Raw genomic sequence first — 20,802 nt, 5'->3', positions numbered from 1 at the left:
ATAGTTTCTCTAAACTAAATTTTAATCTATAAATAAAAATTAGAAATCTAATTACCCTTTTAAAATTGTTCAATCATATTTTGAGAAGTGATTGAACAATTTTAAAAGGGTACCTACTTAGATTTCTAATTTTCATTTTTATTAAAGAGTAGCCCTTAAGAGTAGCCCTAATAAATTTTAATCGTATAGCTTAATTCTAAAAGTGTCTGCTGTTTTCTATACGATTGCTTTCTTTACTGGAGATGCAATGATTATTTTAAGAATTCTATTATGATCATGAAGAAACTTATTCATTGTGTAGACCTATATTAAACCAATGTATCTACCAATATTCTAATTATTGCTCATTGTTCTATCCTCCAATATATAACATAATTCAACGTTGAGAATTCCAATATAGTGAAATTAGTACTGGTCAATTTTAAATTGAACATTGAAATTGAAATTTTAATTGAAAATTATTACAATTCTTAGGAATCTTGTGAGACTGTTGAAAAATAAAACTATTGAAAATGAGAAAACAATTTACATGGTACTTAAATGAGCAGAAATCAAAGTATCACCAAGCTACTTTTTCAAATTTAGCTTGAAATTATAATCTAATCAAAATTTTTACTCATATAATAGCAAGTCATCTATGATTTACACTCAAGGTAGCATCTCATAGTCTGGAATTTGTCATAAATGTTCGGCTCCATGAATGGATAATAATGTCAATTAAAATTTTTGTTCATAAATGAATTCAACAATTAAAAAATTGTCCGAGCTTCAAAATAATTATAATTTTTATAATTCCAAGTAGAATTATAAATTCTATGTCCCGAGCTGACAAATAATTTATGAATAGTAGCGCTCATCGAATTACCATCTAGCTGTTTACCCTGTTGTCAGGGGTATATATTAATATTCGCAGTAGCAGAAGTCTTCGGGGTTGATTACAGCATTTAATTTGAAATTTTGTTTGATAATAATTATTAATTATAAGTAGCTTTTCCATATTAATTGCATAATTGCAACACATTCCCAATATTCTTTATAAGCCTTGAATTATTTCACATCATTGAGCCAAACATTTCTATTCTGTGCTGATGTACTAAATGTTGTTTTATTAGACTATCATTGGTTATTTTGCGCCAGAAATACATTTCATTTAAAATCCCTAGCCTGTTTACGTCTTAAAGTATTCTATCACTTTCCATTGTTCAAATATCGAGATTTCAATCTCATTTTCTCGATCTTAAACGTTCCAAGCCAAAATATGTCAAATTACCTGTAATATTCACAACCATTATAAGTAAAACCTAATTTCCAATAATTTACGAAATCAAAATTAATGATAATTTAAAATTTGAGTCAACTGTTTGGATCAAGGAGAGAAACAGTTCTGGCAGATAGACTGTAGTGTATTTTTCTCCTACTATCACAATATATTCTGTGACTGCTGCTAAAATAAGTGAATATGTCTTTGAATAAAAAATATGTCTATCAAAAATCTATTCTTGTGATAACAAAAAAATGCTGTGATTTGTGATTGATTATCTTGATAATTTTAACTTTGAATGAATAAATCTAATCTCTCTCTGTCATCCACACATACACACACACACACACACACACACCACACACACACACACACACACACACACACACACACACACACATACACACATACACACATACACACATACACACACACACGCACACACACACACACGTTCAGACTTGAATGAGTCTCCAAGCAACAAAATTCTGTCATTTATAATTTCTATATTGTTAAAAATCGATGTGGCAACATTGGGGAGGTAGAATAGGATAGCGCTATCTGCTTTGTCGAATGTTAGACAACAACAATTTTGATCAAGTACTGTCATTATAACGTGAAAAATGGAAAGAAACAGAGAAAACTAATATTAATACTTGATCATGAGTTAGTGGGGAGAAGAGAGTAGAATGGTGGTAGACAACTAGAGAGATGAAAATAAGAAGATGATAGAGAATATGCAGTTTAAGGTATTGTTCGAGTGATAGATAAGGATAGCAACACTAATGTTAGTCAAATACAGATGGAAATAAATTGGAAGTTGCATTTGTTCAAATGCTAGTTAATGAATAATTATTATTGAACGAAAATCCCAATTGAATTCTGTAAATCACCCCGAAGACTTCTTCTACTGCAAATATTGACAACAGGGTAAACAGCTAGATGGAAATTCGATAACTTTTGTATAGTGGCACAGAATTTCCATGTTGCTGTTTACCCTGTTACCAATATTTGCAGTAGCAGAAGTCTTCGGGGTGATTTACAGCATTTGAATGAAGAAGACTAAGAAGTTGTCAAAAAACCACAGATTTATTGATACTTAGAAAGACCGGTTTCGGTTATTACACCATTGTCAATCTCTGATTTACACTGTCAATCTGGTCATTTAAACTATATTGGGAATTTTCCTTAATTACTCTTGTTATTTCTAAAGTCTCTAGAATATTCAAAGATCTGCCTTTGTTTTTAACATGCAGAAACTCAACATTCTCCTCAACTGTGAACTTGTGATTATTTGTTATTGAATGTTCTGCAAAGTTTGATTCCCCATTTAGATTAAGGAAAATTCCCAGTATAGTTCAAATGACCAGATTCATTTCAACCAATACAACACTACAAATTTAGTTTTATCATAACATTGTAAGCATACATTAGTCAATAGTTTTTCCATTCATATATTTGTTTTATTATCTTTCACTTGTTTTCTTGGTTCTTATTTTGTACTGAAAGTAAATTTTGTTGTCATGGCTAGTCTGTTGCTTAAGCCGTTTTTTTTGTGACACCGTTGAGTGGGAGGAGACTGTCTAGCTGGGCCAATGGCAGGCATTCATGCCCTTGACCAATAGCAGTACTCGCCTACTAGTATAAATTCTGCTGCTCTTGTATTTAGTTTTAGTTTATCAGAGATTGGCAATGGTGTAATAACCGAAACCGGTCTTTCTAAGTATCAATAAATCTGTGGTTTTTTGATAATTTCTTAGTATTTTTCATTTAATATGAATAATTACCACAATATCAACTTCTCAACTACACAAAAAGTTACAGCATTTAATTGGGATTTTCGTTTAATAATAGTTAGTCAAATACTTCCATTATAACGTGGAACTCACTATAACATACCGCAAAATAGCCCAATGATAGTAGTGACATTTGCAGTGACATTGTTAGTAACGGAGTGTATTTGGTGTGTTTCAGATGGTACAAGTTCCTGGACGGCTCGTCGCGCAAACAGGCCGTCGTGATGGATGACCGCGTGAAGCAGGTGTCGGGCACACTCATCATCCGCGAGGCCAAGGTCGAGGACTCGGGCAAGTACCTGTGTGTCGTCAACAACTCTGTCGGCGGAGAGAGTGTGGAGACTGTTCTGACTGTGACTGGTGAGTGTATTTGCGAGATTTTCATTTAAATGTATTGTTTACGGCACGGATTTATTCTATAAATTGAAATTGAAAACCTTCGAATAGAAAGTTTTTTTTTCAATTTTCTCATAGATTTATAGATACCGTAGTTAATATCACGATAAATGGTCCAGTCACGAGAGAAAGGTCGTCTGCTATTTCACCGCGGCAATTTGAACCTTCTTCTTGTGACTTAGGACCGTTTGCACAGGGAAAGCTTTAACTCATTTGGATCAGCTGTTGGTTTAATCTTTCAATGAACCATATAATGAAAACAAGACAGTAGAATGTACCTAGAATACAATATCGGGGCACCGAGCTTCGCTCGTTATTTTTATTTAATGATAAACAGAACCATAGCCTACTATAGATAGAGGCTATTTCTCTAAAATGATCGTGTTTATATTTCACAGCTGGCTATACGTCATTTTATGAATTTCGGGGATGCGATATTTTGTTTTTTTCACATACTTTTTTACTATCCACAGCTGTTTCAGCCAAGGATGAATTATCCTTTTAATGTCGTTCAGCAAGTTTTCTCAAGGATGAGATCTAGAGCAATCGAATCTTTATATCATAAACCTACTATGTTCCAAATTTCGTGAAAATCGTTAGAGCCGTTTTCGAGATCCTTTGAACATAAATAACCAGATATAAAAATAACCAGATATAAGAATAACCAGATGTAAGAATAACCAGATATATAAATACAGAAATTGCTCGCTTAATATAATAGGATTCCAAGTACATTTTATTCTAGGTACATTTGATTCAATCCAGATAAAATTGATATTTCATTGAAACTGGCACTGTGAAAACGGCACTTAACAATCTATTATGTTCCCTCAAGTGGAATACTTGATAAAGTGAAATTTACAATACAATCAGTCTGTTATACATATAGTTTTTTAGTCATTATCCGCCATTTTTCTCAAGAATATTACGGAGCTCATGGAATTTTCCCAGAAATGAGACTCATGCCAGTTGATAGTGCTTATGAATATCTATCCATGGTATGAATTTGAAGAAAATCGTTAGAGCCGTTTTCGAGAAAACGGTGAAAAACATGGATTTTTAGTCATTATCCGCCATTTTTCTCAAGAATATTACGGAGCTCCTGAAATTTTCCCAGAAATGAGACTCATGCCAGTTGATAGGGCTTATAAATAGCTATCCATGGTATAAATTTGAAGGAAATCGTTAGAGCCGTTTTCGAGAAAACCGTGAAAAACATGGATTTTTAGTCATTACCCGCCATTTTTCTCAAGAATATTACGGAGCTCCTGAAATTTTCTCAGAAATGAGACTCATGTCAGTTGATAGGGCTTATAAATAGCTATCCGTGGTATAAATTTGAAGAAAATCGTTAGAGCCGTTTTCGAGAAAACCGTGAAAAACATGGATTTTTAGTAATTATCCGCCATTTTTTCCGCCATCTTGGATTGGATTTTATTGAATTTCTTATTGTCGGATCCTCATGGTATGAGGACCTTAAGTTTAAAATTTCAAGTCAATCGGTTAATTAGGAATGGAGTTATCGTGTTCACAGACATACACACATACACACACACACATACACACACACACACACATACACACACACACACACACACACACACACACACACACACACATACACACACACAGACCAACACCCAAAAATCATTTTTTTGGACTCAGTGGACCTTGAAACGTATAGAAAACATGAAATTAGGGTACCTTAATTTTTTTTGGAAAGCAATACTTTCCTTACCTATGGTAATAGGGCAAGGAAAGTAAAAAACAATTGATGACTGTAGTTTTTCCATCTGCTAGTAGTTTTTTATAATAGCAAAAAGTGTAAGGACTTCCTCTAGAAGTCTTCAAACTAAATCACATATTATAATCCAATCACAGGAAACTAATCTCAATGAAAAACCGTCCAAGGATTGCGAGTATGACTACTCTAGAAGCAGACCCGTACGATTGCAGTCAGCGATTGTAGTCAGTGACAACGGTGCCATTGAAGACAATGGTCATTTTTCAATGATTATCATTCAACAATAAGGCTGGGCGTACACCGGTTAGTCAAGACAAGACTAAACATTTTTTAGTCACATTTAGTCACAATACTTCACATAGTTGCTTATGAAGACATGTCTAATTGCAATGACTAATCAGTTTGAGTTGCGTCAAAAGCAACAATGTGAAGTATTGTGACTAAACATGTCTTATCTTGTCTTGACTAACTGGTGTGCGCCTAGCCTAATTATTATTATCGTTCCAGCCGCACCAGTGAGAATGCATCTTTACTCAAACTTTGAAGAAAAGTTTCACTTGAAAAGTAAGGTGAACTATTACTTGAAAGTTTTTCTAAAAACGTTCACTTGCATTCGAATCAAGTAAACTTGACTAATGTAAACCCTATTCAACCGAAATTTTCTCTGACTTGCGTAGCCCCGCTAGCAGCCGGCGTGGAACCGACGACGCAGACGGTAGACTTCGGTCGGCCGGCCATCTTTCGCTGCAACTACGAGGGTAACCCGGTGAAGACGGTGTCCTGGTTGAAGGACGGCAAATCCATTGCCGGTCACGAGGAGTCGGTGCTGAGGATTGAGTCGGTGCGCAAGGAGGACAAGGGCATGTATCAGTGCTTCGTCAGGAACGAACAGGAGAGCGCCCAGGCTAGCGCCGAGCTGAAGCTTGGTGGACGATGTAAGTTATCATACGAATACGGTAAATACGTTACCGTACTAGTAGATGTAGATTATCATACGAATACGGTAAATACGTTACCGTACTAGTTACGTACAATATTTTTGACGTGACAACGTCTTATAAATTGGTTTGCCGGGTGACACTTCAAGAAACTGCGTTACGTTCCCACGTTATGCGCTCACAATGAGAGCGAGTGAGAGCGTTCGTTTCGTTTCAAGGTCGTCTGGAAAGAGCACGAATAGGAGCAGTGGCGAGCAACGCTCGCAGCAGCAACAACAACCCGAAGGCATTCACCTGGAGAGAGAGTGAAACGGAGCAATCTCCTGCGACTGCGCCACTACTTAGTGAATAGGTTATGTGAATAAGATAAGTGAATAGGTATAAGAATAAGTGTAAGTATAATAGGTATAAGTGAATAGGTTATGTTGTAGTAATCACAATGTTGTGGTAGTTTTCAATCACAAAAGTAGTATAAATCGTTTCTCAGCCAATAAAAATTTGTTTAACTTGAAAAAATGAGCGCGACTTGCTATGTAAAAAATTGAATCGAGCACAGTTAGCCCGCCTAAGAGCGAGAGAGACAGAGTGATTTTGTTGAGGATGTGTGAAGGTAAAAATAAAATTTTGTTAATATGAAATTCAGTGATAGATTCTTTGTATAAATTAATGTTTTAAATATAATTCTTTGTATAAATAAATGTTTTAAATTGTTACTATTATTTCATCCTTCTTCCTACTATAGGAATGAATATTCACATTAAAATTATTTTACCACTCAAAGTCGTTGTCACGTAAAACTTTCGCCCGTATACCAACTTTTTTGTCATATTTATCTGAGAAAGAATAATATTGCTGAGAAACAGAAACCATTACCTGCTGATGCTCGAGTTACTGCATTTTATGAACATGACCCAGCCCGTAGCGCCTAGTTCATAACAGACAGACCCATCAAGCTCAAATATAATAATAAAGGCCTACATCATAAAATTTCAGATTATTTTTTATAACTTGAAACTTCTTAGATGAGTTCTTAAATTATTTGAGTTATTATATTTATTACTCAGATGTTATTAGGACTTAGTGGACAGTGTCTCCTAAATCTATTTTCTAGAAGGCTGAATGAAGCACACACTGAGACACTGTTAGGAATTTGAATCTGAATCAGTTTGATTGGGATAAGAAACATATTCAGATGTTTTCTGATCATGCGGTAAAGAAAGTAATATTAATATTCTCACTAAAGTTCTTGACAAAAAAGTTTAAATTGTTGTTACCAAGTGAAGACTATACTGCTACCCGTAGGTCATTATGCGAACTATTTTGGAATAAGGAATTTTGTGGTTGTAGTTGACAAAACTCTTACATGGAGCGCTGAAGGCAGCTGTTTGAATGTTCCTATATTATTCGGAACTGGGAAACATACTCGACTGTAAAGAAAACATATGATCTCTTTACAGTTTAGTATCATAGAGAAACATTAGCGTAAGTAGATATCCCATGGTATAGGGAATTTATGTCGCAACTTTTACTGTTATCTCAAGCCGATTACTGTCGATTATTGTAAATTTTTACTGTTTTGTTGGGGTGAGAGTGTATGAACGGCACAATTTGAGAGACTACCAGCGTCACACAGCTTCATGGGAGAGAACTAAGTGAACTTTCGGCATGGGATAACAGTAAAAGTTGCGACATAAAAGCCCTATACCATGGGATATCTACATATGCTATCGTTTCTCTATGATAGTATGCTGTAATGAAAATCAAAGGTTTTCTTGTTTTGCAAACAACTGTTTACCGGCTTTATTTAATGCATGGAAAACAGCTGCAATTGAGTCGGTTATGACAAAAAAGTACTCTATGGGTGACCACTAACAACAGGAAAAGTGTGTTGAACTTGTTTGTGCACTCATCTTCATCATGCTTGTCTTGTTCTTAGTGGCCAGCCTTAAACCTGGTTTTCATTAGTAGAGTTTGTGGTAGAGTTCCCTGGGCAAGTACTAACTATCTTGTGAACTCTCCCAATGAAAATTCATGGTAGAGTACTAGTTTTAGTAGATTGGAGTGGTATAGCACCGTGGGATAGTACTCTACCACTTGCTTTCCCCCACTACCGCTTGTCACTCTACTCTACCACTACTATGCTAATGAAAACAGTCTCGAGTTAGTAGAGTAGAGTCGTGCCGTAGTCTATCAAATTGAAGAAGTATTGTTATTTATTAAAAAGTATTAATTTATTAAATTGTTAATAAGTGTTCAAGTGTTAACATTTTAAGGTTAGTTCTGTTCACTAGACATCACACTTTTTTCAACCTACTATTCTTAATTATTTTAGTGAGAACAGTTACTCGACCAAGTAAGTAGAGTAGAGTTAGCTCGGTAGAGTTAGTATGCCAGTTAATCGACCACTAACTCTACCAGTGAGAACCAGATACTAATTAAGTACTAGAACAAAGTATTCTTAAGCTGCGTTTACACCAGAGCTATTAACAAAATGTTTATTTTTCCGTCCTTATAGATTCCATTAGATTCAACATAACTTATCATACACATGATGAACATATGTGTTTGTCAAGCTCCGTTCAATCTAATAGGATCTATAAAGACGGAAAAATAAACATTTTGTTGTAACTTTGGTGTAAACGTAGCTTAAAGATAGTCACTAAGGCACTTCTCCAGTCACGAGTAACAGTTTTCCTGACCTTTCAACTAGAGTTATTTGAAATTGTATAATAGGCTCATTTTAATAGAATTTTTACTACCTTTTCAACAAATTCGAACGTGTTTTCTTTCATATTCAGTATTCACGCTATTTCACATCAAATCCTAACCTCACTTTATTTATTGAAGTTTTCAGTTATCGGATTGATAGTTTGACAACTTGTGGAACCGGACTCCCCTTTTTGAACTTATAGGATACTCCAGTCGCACGTCTCTTGGCGACTCGACATTCTGGTGTTCAGAAAGTGAAGTTAAAGAATTTGAAGTGAAATAGCGTGAATATGAACGAGAATACGTTCAAATTCATTGAATGAGAATTGATATTTTGGAGTTTTTCCATAATTGAAAAAACACAGATTTATTTTGTCACATCCACATTTTTATAAATAAGGATGTGACGAAATAAAACTGTTTTTTCGATGTTCAAATTCTTTGAAAAGGTAGTGAAATTTTTCATTCTATTGTGTCATTGAAAAAATCGATTATAATAAGTTCAATTTATATAATTTAAATGAGTCAAGTCGAACGGTGTGTAACTGTTTACAACCAGTACGTTTATGCGTTCAGTGTGAGTGTTCCTTTTTCTCTTTCAATAGTTTGTTTCTCATCTCCGCGCTTGGTTATGCATAATCAAGCGTACACTTGTACATACACGCATCCAATGTAATCTCACACATAAGGCTTTCATAAAACTTTCATAACGCTTTTTTTTATTTAAGGAAACAACTTACATCATATTTGTCTCCTTCACAACTACCGTACAACAACAATTGAATAAGAAAACTATGTAAGGGAGAATGAAATAGATGTTGTCAGTTTCACATAATTTTAATATAAGAAAATTCAACAACATCTCTGTTTCTAGTGCAATTTTTTTTCAAAAAGTGAGACAGATATAGGGTTACCTGCTGTCGTCTTAAATGAAAACTTTCTAGAATAATTAAATAAATTGTGTTGATTTTGCATTTTCTTTCCACAGTCGAGCCTCCTCAAATCCGAACCTCACTTTATTTATTGAAGTTTTCAGTTATCGGATTGATAGTTTGACAACTTGTGGAACCGGACTCCCCTTTTTGAACTTATAGGATACTCCAGTCGCACGTCTCTTGGCGACTCGACATTCTGGTGTTCAGAAAGTTAATTTGAAGAATTTGAAGTGAAATAGCGTGAATATGAACGAGAATACGTTCAAATTCATTGAATGAGAATTGATATTTTGGAGTTTTTCCATAATTGAAAAAACACAGATTTATTTTGTCACATCCACATTTTTATAAATAAGGATGTGACGAAATAAAACTGTTTTTTCGATGTTCAAATTCTTTGAAAAGGTAGTGAAATTTTTCATTCTATTGTGTCATTGAAAAAATCGATTATAATAAGTTCAATTTATATAATTTAAATGAGTCAAGTCGAACGGTGTGTAACTGTTTACAACCAGTACGTTTATGCGTTCAGTGTGAGTGTTCCTTTTTCTCTTTCAATAGTTTGTTTCTCATCTCCGCGCTTGGTTATGCATAATCAAGCGTACACTTGTACATACACGCATCCAATGTAATCTCACACATAAGGCTTTCATAAAACTTTCATAACGCTTTTTTTTATTTAAGGAAACAACTTACATCATATTTGTCTCCTTCACAACTACCGTACAACAACAATTGAATAAGAAAACTATGTAAGGGAGAATGAAATAGATGTTGTCAGTTTCACATAATTTTAATATAAGAAAATTCAACAACATCTCTGTTTCTAGTGCAATTTTTTTTCAAAAAGTGAGACAGATATAGGGTTACCTGCTGTCGTCTTAAATGAAAACTTTCTAGAATAATTAAATAAATTGTGTTGATTTTGCATTTTCTTTCCACAGTCGAGCCTCCTCAAATCCGACACTCGTTCAATGAGGAGACGATGCAACCAGGCCCCTCCGTATTCTTGAAGTGCGTCGCCTCTGGAAATCCAACCCCGGAAATCACATGGGAACTCGATGCCAGAAAACTCTCCAATAGTGACAGGTAAGTCAAACTTTTTGATGTCTCTAAAATAAAAAAATAAATTATAACGTTGTGAGTAAATTGATTGACCTTGTGAGATTCGACTATTGACTGTACAGATGAGTTCTGCATTATTGTTGGATAAAATATTCTATTCTCTTCTATTCTAGATATGATTTCTAGGAACATTGCAATTGCTTATTAGTATATTTATTTGTTTTGTACATTATTGCATACTATTCGTATTAAAACTTTTGTCAAATAAATTTGTTCTGAAGTTGATAGAATATACAAACCAGATACATGTTAGAGTTGTTGTTTGTTCATAGAATCGAATTACTTCATATCCCTGTTATTTTATACTCAAAAACACAATATATTCTTCATAAACACAATGTTTATTCTAATTCCTATAGATTGGAATAAATTTTTCAGAAAAAAACTATAGATTTATAGGCTCTATTATGAAAACATATTATTAACAAAGTACGTGCTACATAAAAGAAGTTTATCATAAGTATAAAGAATAAAGTGAAACATAGTAGCTACGGATAAAAATTGATGAGAAATTGCATTTATTCAAATGCTTATTAATAAATTATTATTATTAAACGAAAATCCAAATTAGATGCTGTAAATCACCCCGAAGACATCTGTTACTGCAAAATATTGACAACAGGGTAAGGGCAAGCACACCTGATCAGCAATTAGGAGGTACCGGGTTCGATTCCCGGGCTGGCAAATAATTTTTGAATAGTAGATCTCATCGAATTTCCATCTAGTTGTTTTAACCCTGTTGACTGTGAGACACATAGTGGAGGAGTGTCCCAGATCAGCATACACGGGTGCACATGAAGATTTCCTGGTGGCTAAACCAGCATCAATAGCCTACTTAAATACCCTGGAAGCATGCCTCTAATTTCCAGGTCAAAAGTGACTAAGATATTTTCATTCGTTTTATATATGAATTTTCTATTGTTTTCTTTTTTTTTCGAATTTTGTGATCATAAATGTGTTGTGTATACTGCCATACGCTAAATAAATAAACCCTGTTGTCAATATTTGCAGTAGCAGAAGTCTTTGGGGTGATTTACAGCATCTGATTTGGATTTTCGTTTAATAATAATTATGAAACATAGTAGTTTTGAAAAACGAAAAGACAATACAATATTGTGTTTGATTATAAATAATTCTGACTATTTATTCAAAATTCTAATCCTATTTATTTCGACTTATAACAAATTACTTAATTTTTGATTTCAAGATGAAATTAGGTTATTGACGTATTCGAATATAGATCAGATATCTTTCTTCTATGATATTGTAGGGGATTCCATTTTGAGTTCCTCTACGTTATAAAAAACGTTTCCCACTTCAGCAACTATTAATTTTTCTACAACTTTTGATCATGAGTTCATCTTGAAACGTCTTGAACTGAACTGTTTATTTAGGCTATTTGTTCATGGCATGAATAATTTCATACTCATATTGTGAATAACATTTGTATGTGACCAATGCGAATCTTTATTCAATCACATTTCGTACAATATTCAGGTCCAATTCCTATTTTCATATTTATTTTTTGTCATATTCGCATCTGTATATTCATTGTCTCTTTTGAAACCAATGTTTGTTTATGTTGCATTTCACAGACTGCAGGTAGGCCAGTACGTGACGATGAACGGCGACGTGGTGTCTCACCTGAACATCTCGTCGGTGCAGACGAACGACGGCGGCCTGTACAGGTGTGTCGCCTCGTCTAAGGTGGGCTCGGCCGAGCACGCTGCTCGCCTGAACGTGTACGGACTGCCGTTCGTGCGGCCCATTGACAAGAAGATGATTGTAGCCGGCGAGACGCTGTTTGTCACCTGTCCGGTTGCTGGGTATCCGATCGAGTCGATTGTGTGGGAACGAGGTGGGTGCAGTTTAATACATTTAATACGGGCCAGTTGCACGTACGTCTGTTAAATATTGACATAAAAGCTGATTAACAAATCAGCGTTAGTTTTACGGATTCATTTCTGTTCCACAAAGATCGGTTAGTTTTTAATCCCGATTAAATTTTCCGGTTAACTAACTAAGATTTTAACGGTTTCTCAATCCGGTAACACTGTAATTTAACCGACAGATGTTATTATTCTGAACAAATGGCACAGAATTGAGTTTATCCTATACTATTAAACGAGCAACTTCTGTTAGTATGTTTAGATGTTTGTATTTCACCGGATCTCGAAAACGGCTCTAACGATTCTCACGAAATTCAGAACATAGTAGGTTTATAATAAAAAGATTCGATTGCACTAGGTCTCATCCCTGGGAAAACTCGCTGAAGGACATTAAAAGGATAAATACGTCGTTGGAAAAACAGCTGATAATAATTATTTCGTCGTCTGTTGGTGATGGAAGTGAGTGAGCGAGTTCATGTGTGTGGGATTGTGTCAAAATTATGACTCAGCTGTTGAACTCTTGTACGGTAATCATTCAATCAGGGACTTAGTGCCGGTTGCAAAAAAGCCGGGTTATTTTCACGTGAAGTTAATCAGGATTAAAATTTAACCGGCTTTTGTGCAACTGGGCCTTTCTGAGGGAAATTTTTGCATTCCTCTAGGAATTAATCTCAATTTACTGTAATTAGATAGAACATTTCTGTATGAATGTTATTATAATTTCTTCTTTCGTAATAAATTTTCTATGCTTTTGTACTCCAGAGCGAAGCTCGGCCCCCGATATTGTTATTGAAGCGGTGATCATTCATTAGGCATGCGCCATAAAAATGTGCTGTCTGTCGCCAGTGTCAAGTGCTATCTGCAGACGAACCAGATCGAAAACTAACCTCAAAAATCAGAATCGAATTTTGAATGCTAATATCAGCTAAATACACTTCTCTATTTTATTAACTGATGAAATTCATGCATATTTTTATCTAATACTTTGAATTTTGTAGTTTTTTTACCAACAACTAATTGTGAGACATCTATCAGTAGGTAGGCCTACCTAATCGGCGTTAGTTGGATTTAATTCCCCGTGAATGGCCTGTTGAAAATATTCTACGTTGATTAGTTCAACCGGCGTTATTTTTCGTTTTTTTATCTTTGTGCAACCAAATTTTCTTCATTTTAGATAATCGCCGTTAAAATGTTGCCAACTAATCAGAATAAAAATTTGTTTACGCCGGTTAGTTAAATCGGCGTTATCGCTTGAAATTTCTGTTTTGTACAACTCAAATGCATCGGTTAGCGCTAATCTTGATTAAAGTACATTTTATCGTGATTAAACGTTAACCGACGTACGTGCAACTGGGGGATAATATGTTTGAAAGGTGGTCTCAAAATTGAGCTAAAATATCAAGCGGTCTTCAGACATTCAATATACACGATAAAGATGGCAATTGAATACGGTAGTTGAAACTAGTAGTGTTGCAATGAAATCAACAATAAAGCTTACAAGATAGTTGAATAAAAACACACATATGTTGTCAAATTCTACACAGTTTTATTCGGTACACGACCATGGTTTCGTGACCACACCGGTAATGATACTGTGTAGAATTTGACAACATATGTGTGTTTTTATTGAATTATGGAACGGTTCTACAATATTGACTATGAATCAGTCGATACTAGATAGTTTTTTATGGTGTTTCAATAATCAGGAGCCCTAAAAATAAGAGTAAATTCAATACTATATTGTTTAATTCCAGTATCTACTCATTTATGACAGTATCTGTTAGGTAAAACGTATTTAATAGTTGAAACAACTTTCGAGAAAGCAACCCCTTCATTAGATAAAATGATGAAATACATTAGATAAATATAATAAATTCTATAGCGAGGTCCACGTTATAATGTCAGTGGAAGAAGATAGAGCAGCGTTGCCAATGCCGCTGCCAAAAACATTATGATAGATGCCATCATTTATCGATAAAACGGATCCAATAGTTGAAACAACTTTCGAGAAAGCGACCCCTTCATTAGATAAAATGATTTAATCCATTAGTTATTATTAGGCTATAAATATAAGCAGAAAGTGTGTGACAGACTCATAGATCATAAACAAAGTTTTTCATATTCAGACAAAAATCAACCTTCAAAAACTTCACGATCCAATATTGAAAATTGATTGATATTCTGCAACTTTAGTACAATTTGCTGTATTTTATTTTACAGGGTCTTTCTAAATGATGGACCCATTTTCAAAAATTGGTATTTATTAAAGTAAAAATGCAAAATGGACAACCTTTATTATACCAATGGAGAGAGGAAGTTTCAAAGTTTTTTAATACCTTACAAGTTTTGAATGTGGCCTCCGGCTGCTGCACGGCAAACATCTACGCGGTAGCCAAACTCGTCCCACACGCGAGAAAGCATATCTGGTGTCAAATGCAACACTGTACAACAATAATTGAAATGATACTACTCAACAACCTTCGAGTTAAGTAGGGTCCAACATTGTTTTTATTTCAACAGTAATAATTGATTGATTGAATAAGTCGAACGCACCCAGCTAGCAGCAGACTGACTATGAAGACAATACATACGGAGAAAAATTCAAACTTCTGCATTCAAGACATATGCAGATATACGGACGTCTATCTACAACAACATTCGAACTCTTGGGGAGGAATTTTTACTTTCCTTGCCCTATTACCATAGGTAAGGAAAGTATTGCTTTCCGAAAAAAAATTAAGGTACCCCAATTTATAAATTTCTATACGTTTCAAGGTCCAAATTTTTATACGTTTCTGAGTACAAAAAAGTGGTTTTTGGGTATTGGTCTGTATGTATGTGTGTGGTGTGTGTATGATTGTATGTGCGTCTCTGTACACGATATCTCATCTCCCAATTTGCGGAATGACTTGAAATTTGGAACTTAAATCCTTGCACTATAATGATCCGACTCGAACAATTTCGATCTTAATACATAAATAGCTATTTTAATATGTTAATATTTTAGTGATAATAATAAGAAACATTTCTTCCATGTTTGGTTTTGAAACATCTGAATTTAAAAATCTACTTTGTGAAAATAATAATCAAGGACTGAACATTTTGTGAAGTGAACAACCACAAGACTTAACCTATTTGGACTATGTGTAACCTTATCTAAATCTGGGAGAGGAATAGCACAAGGTTACCTTATTTTTTCTCTCCCTATCATTTTAATGGTGTACTTATTGTATGAATCAATAAATCAATCAATAAATAAAGTATATGAATGCTGACCATAGATTAATCTATAATCTATATCAAATTGAAGCTGCAAACGACAAAAAAGTCACAGCCAATACGGCTTTTTGTCTGCTGGGAGTGAATCTATAATACAATAAAGGGAAGAATTAGCTTTTACATATGTACGGGATAGGAAATTCACGAATGACGCATCATCACGTCTGAACTATGTAAAAGCTAATTCTTCCCTTTATTGTATTATAGATTCACTCCCAGCAGACAAAAAGCCGTATTGGCTGTGACTTTTTGTCGTTTGCAGCTTCAATTTGATATAGATTATAGATTAATCTATGGTCAGCATTCATATACTTTATTTATTGATTGATTTATTGATTCATACAATAAGTACATCATTAAAATGATAGGGAGAGAAAAAATAAGGTAACCTTGTGCTATTCCTCTCCCAAATTTAGATAAGGTTACACATAGTCCAAAATAGGTTAAGTCTTGTGGTTGTTCACTTCACAAAATGTTCAGTCCTTAATTATTTTCACAAAGTAGATTTTTAAATTTAGATGTTTCAAAACCAAACATAGAAGAAATGTTTCTTATTATTATCACTAAAATATTAACATATTAAAATAGCTATTTATGTATTAAGAGCGTAATGCGCGACTTTATCGCTCGCGCAAAACAGTTATCACGCGACGCGAAGCGGAGCATGATAATTTTGCAAGAGCGATAAAGAAGCATTAAGCGCGAATTACATACAAATTTTTTCTACAACTGCCCAAACCTGTTAAATTACTTATATCAGCGGAGTTACAATTACCGACTTTTTAGGTTAAGACCTGACCTTTTGGCGAGCTGCTTACCATCAGCTGATCAGCAAGCGTGAAGAAACTCTTCTGCGCATGCGCGAATGATCACCGAGCGTAAAGAAAATCTACTGCGCATGCGCGGATGGTTAGCGAGCGAAAAAGTAGATTCTCCTCAGAAATAAGCTGTTTACGAGGAGAATTGAGTATGTAAATTCTTTTTTTACGCGCAGTTGTGGAGAAAAATAATTTTGAAGAACCAAAAAACAAACTTTAATCTACAATCGGAATCAGTTTGCTTCTATTTTGGAGTGAGCTGATTGGCTGTCTGACGTAATTGTAATTAGAAGTAATGAACTGTTTAACGACTCACCCAAAACTTGCACTTCGAGAGTCCCCTTGAGCTGAATCCCTGTGAGTTCTTGGCCACACACGTGTAGGTCGCCTGGTCCGACATCCGTTCCACGTTCTCAATGATCAGAGTTCCGTTCGGAAATACTTTCTGCTTTCTGTTGATCGGAAGCTGACGGCCGTCTGAAAATCAATTCATAAGTCCATAGAAGTTGTATGAACAGAATACGATGAAATCCTATCCCAAAGGCGGACGCACACAGCAGAAGGTAGACGAAGGAAAAAATCTGGTGTGGCGCACTCACACAACTTTCCTTGCCGTTATGAAAATTAATCACCTGACGCTAGTGTTCTCGCGCATCTCAAGTCTACTACTATTCAAAGATCTGAGCCAGCTGGTAACAGGACAATAATGCTGGAAACACACGAGGTCTGCTATCTCTTCATAGTGAATGATTTGATAGAATCAACAGTTCTATCAAATCATTCACTATGAAGAGATAGCAGACCTCGTGTGTTTCCAGCGTTATTGTCCTGTCACCAGCTGGCTCAGATCTTTGAATAGTAGTAGACTTGAGATGCGCGAGAACACTAGCGTCAGGTGATTAATTTTCATAACGGCAAGGAAAGTTGTGTGAGTGCGCCACACCAGATTTTTTCCTTCGTCTACCTTCTGCTGTGTGCGTCCGCCTTTTGGGATAGGATTTCATCGTATTCTATTCATACAACTTCTATGAACTTATGAATTGATTTTCAGACGGCCGTCAACTACCGATCAACAGAAAGCAGAAAGTATTTCCGAACGGAACTCTGATCATTGAGAACGTGGAACGGATGTCGGACCAGGCAACCTACACGTGTGTGGCGAAGAACTCACAGGGATTCAGCTCAAGGGGGACTCTCGAAGTGCAAGTTTTGGGTGAGTCGTTAAACAGTTCATTACTTCTAATTACAATTACGTCAGACAGCCAATCAGCTCACTCCAAAATAGAAGCAAACTGATTCCGATTGTAGATTAAAGTTTGTTTTTTGGTTCTTCAAAATTATTTTTCTCTACAACTGCGCGTAAAAAAAGAATTTACATACTCAATTCTCCTCGTAAAACAGCTTATTTCTGAGGAGAATCTACTTTTTCGCTCGCTAACCATCCGCGCATGCGCAGTAGATTTTCTTTACGCTCGGTGATCATTCGCGCATGCGCAGAAGAGTTTCTTTACGCTCGCTGATCAGCTGATGGTAAGCAGCTCGCCAAAAGGTCAGATCTTAACCTAAAAAGTCGGTAATTGTAACTCCGCTGATATAAGTCATTTAACAGGTTTGGGCAGTTGTAGAAAAAATTTGTATGTAATTCGCGCGTAATGCTTCTTTATCGCTCTTGCAAAATTATCATGCTCCGCTTCGCGTCGCGTGATAACTGTTTTGCGCGAGCGATAAAGTCGCGCATTACGCTCTTAATGCATAAATAGCTATTTTAATATGTTAATATTTTAGTGATAATAATAAGAAACATTTCTTCTATGTTTGGTTTTGAAACATCTAAATTTAAAAATCTACTTTGTGAAAATAATTAAGGACTGAACATTTTGTGAAGTGAACAACAACCACAAGACTTAACCTATTTTGGACTATGTGTAACCTTATCTAAATTTGGGAGAGGAATAGCACAAGGTTACCTTATTTTTTCTCTCCCTATCATTTCAATGATGTACTTATTGTATGAATCAATAAATCAATCAATAAATAAAGTATATGAATGCTGACCATAGATAATCTATAATTTATATTAAATTGAAGCTGCAAATGACAAAAAAGTCACAGCCAATACGGCTTTTTGTCTGCTGGGAGTGAATCTATAATACAATAATGAATCGCAAAAGCTCCTTGTATAGCATGATATTGCAGGTCTCGAGAGAATAATAGCTGTATCATTAGTTTTATTTTGCTAATTAGTTGTCCAAAGGTTCAAGCTTTCTGAATTAAACGTTTTGAAAGATCTAAGCTTTTGCAAAAACAGGCCAATTCTGTGTTATATACTTCTAACTTGAATAATTTATTACCTCAAAATGGATTAAAGTAATGAGATATTCTAATAATTATCATGGATTAATTGACTTTGAAGGAATCATATTCTTATGGTTTCAAGATTTTTTAAATTTTAAAGACTGTGTAGTACAGTCTTGTATTTTTCTCTGAGCTTGATATTAATATATACAGTAATATTTCCAAATAACCAAAATTGAGAATATTATTCATAGAAATTCAAGTTTTCAACTTTGGAGGAATCATATTCTTATGATTTCAAGATTTTTTCAATTTTAAAGACTGTGTAGTACAGTCTTGAATTTTTCTCTGAGCTTGATATTAATATACCGTATACAGTAATATTTCCAAATAACCAAAATTGAGAATATTTCTAGAAATTTAAGTTTTGAAAATCTAGAATATTTGGAGATTTTCCTACTAGAGGATAACAGAAATTATTGTTGAACAAGAAGAAAATAAGGTAAGATCTCAGTTCTCATATTTTTCTGCTTTGCGATATCCACATTTTGTGTCTAATAATATTGTATGCAGTGTTAATTGACCAGCTTTGAACCACACCATAAAAAGCTTGCTAATCAATATTGAAACTATTAAAACATACTCATGGATGTATGGTCTGTGAAGAATTTGAAATTTTTAAAACGTTATTTATAGATTTGTAAATATTTTTAGTAATTAACAATGAGGCGTGGCGATTAATCAATTATATTAATCTCGGAAAATTATGAAAATAGTGATGGGAGTTTATTGAGAACTCGTGTCTCCAATGTAATTGAAATTCTTATTGAGTAAGATATAGTGATGAAAATGTATTGGAGACTTGTGTCTTCAATCTAATCATTAAACATTCAATTATGATATAGTGATGAAAATGTATTGAAGACTCTTGTCTTCAATTTATTTCTAAACATTAATTGTTATTCTATAGCAGCCTATGCAGTCAATTTATAACAAGTTGACGCGTTTGATCGAATAGAATTCAATATTTAATCCTCGATACTCGATAATCGATTCATCGATCAAATCTAGGAAATCGATAAACCTATCCACTTACATTATTACTGTACTGAGTAATTCTATGTCACGGGTTAACATGACTTCTTGGAAGGGATGAAAAAACTCTGAACTATTCAATTTTGAAAATGGTTTGCTACAATTTTTGGCCATAGGAATGTGATGGTACATTATGAAAGGGTGTGATATATATTGGCAGTATAATGTGACAGGTAGTATCGAATTTTAGAGTATATTCCAAACGTTATATAAAAGTTATGATTATTGGATACATTGGCGGAACATGGGGCGAATCATTGGAAAACAAACCATTACAATATTTTTGGCGTTATGAGATTCTCGGGATCAATTTATTTGGATTGTAAAATATTGGATAAACAATATTTTATCGGATGCATTACTCTTTCACATGATGTGTGTAATTTTTGATTAAGTTATTAACAAAGTATAGGCTACTTTTGATGAGAGTATACTCTTGTACTTGAGAGTAATTTTTAATTTCAAATTAGAGCTCTAACTTCAACAACTATGTCTCAATTCAAATCGCAATTGACAAGTCTA

The 20,802-nt window shown here is 34.5% G+C and overlaps 1 protein-coding gene across 44 annotated transcripts in view; it reads left to right on the top strand.

Annotated features, from left to right (window-relative positions):
• The window catches only part of LOC111045692 (Down syndrome cell adhesion molecule-like protein Dscam2), a 460,637-nt gene that overhangs the window by 287,757 nt on the left and 152,078 nt on the right, over nucleotides 1–20,802 (top strand). For all 44 annotated transcript variants that reach the window (XM_039427609.1, XM_039427616.1, XM_039427618.1 and 41 more), the window contains 5 exons: nucleotides 3,236–3,417; nucleotides 5,875–6,132; nucleotides 10,724–10,868; nucleotides 12,500–12,762; nucleotides 17,942–18,103. In XM_039427609.1, the coding sequence (XP_039283543.1) occupies nucleotides 3,236–3,417; nucleotides 5,875–6,132; nucleotides 10,724–10,868; nucleotides 12,500–12,762; nucleotides 17,942–18,103 (1,010 nt within the window). The remainder of the gene's footprint in view (nucleotides 1–3,235; nucleotides 3,418–5,874; nucleotides 6,133–10,723; nucleotides 10,869–12,499; nucleotides 12,763–17,941; nucleotides 18,104–20,802) is intronic.

The sequence above is a fragment of the Nilaparvata lugens genome, chromosome 5 (genome assembly GCF_014356525.2).
Source record: "Nilaparvata lugens isolate BPH chromosome 5, ASM1435652v1, whole genome shotgun sequence".
Taxonomy (NCBI): Eukaryota; Metazoa; Arthropoda; class Insecta; order Hemiptera; family Delphacidae; genus Nilaparvata; species Nilaparvata lugens.
This window is presented reverse-complemented; position numbering and strand designations above follow the sequence as displayed.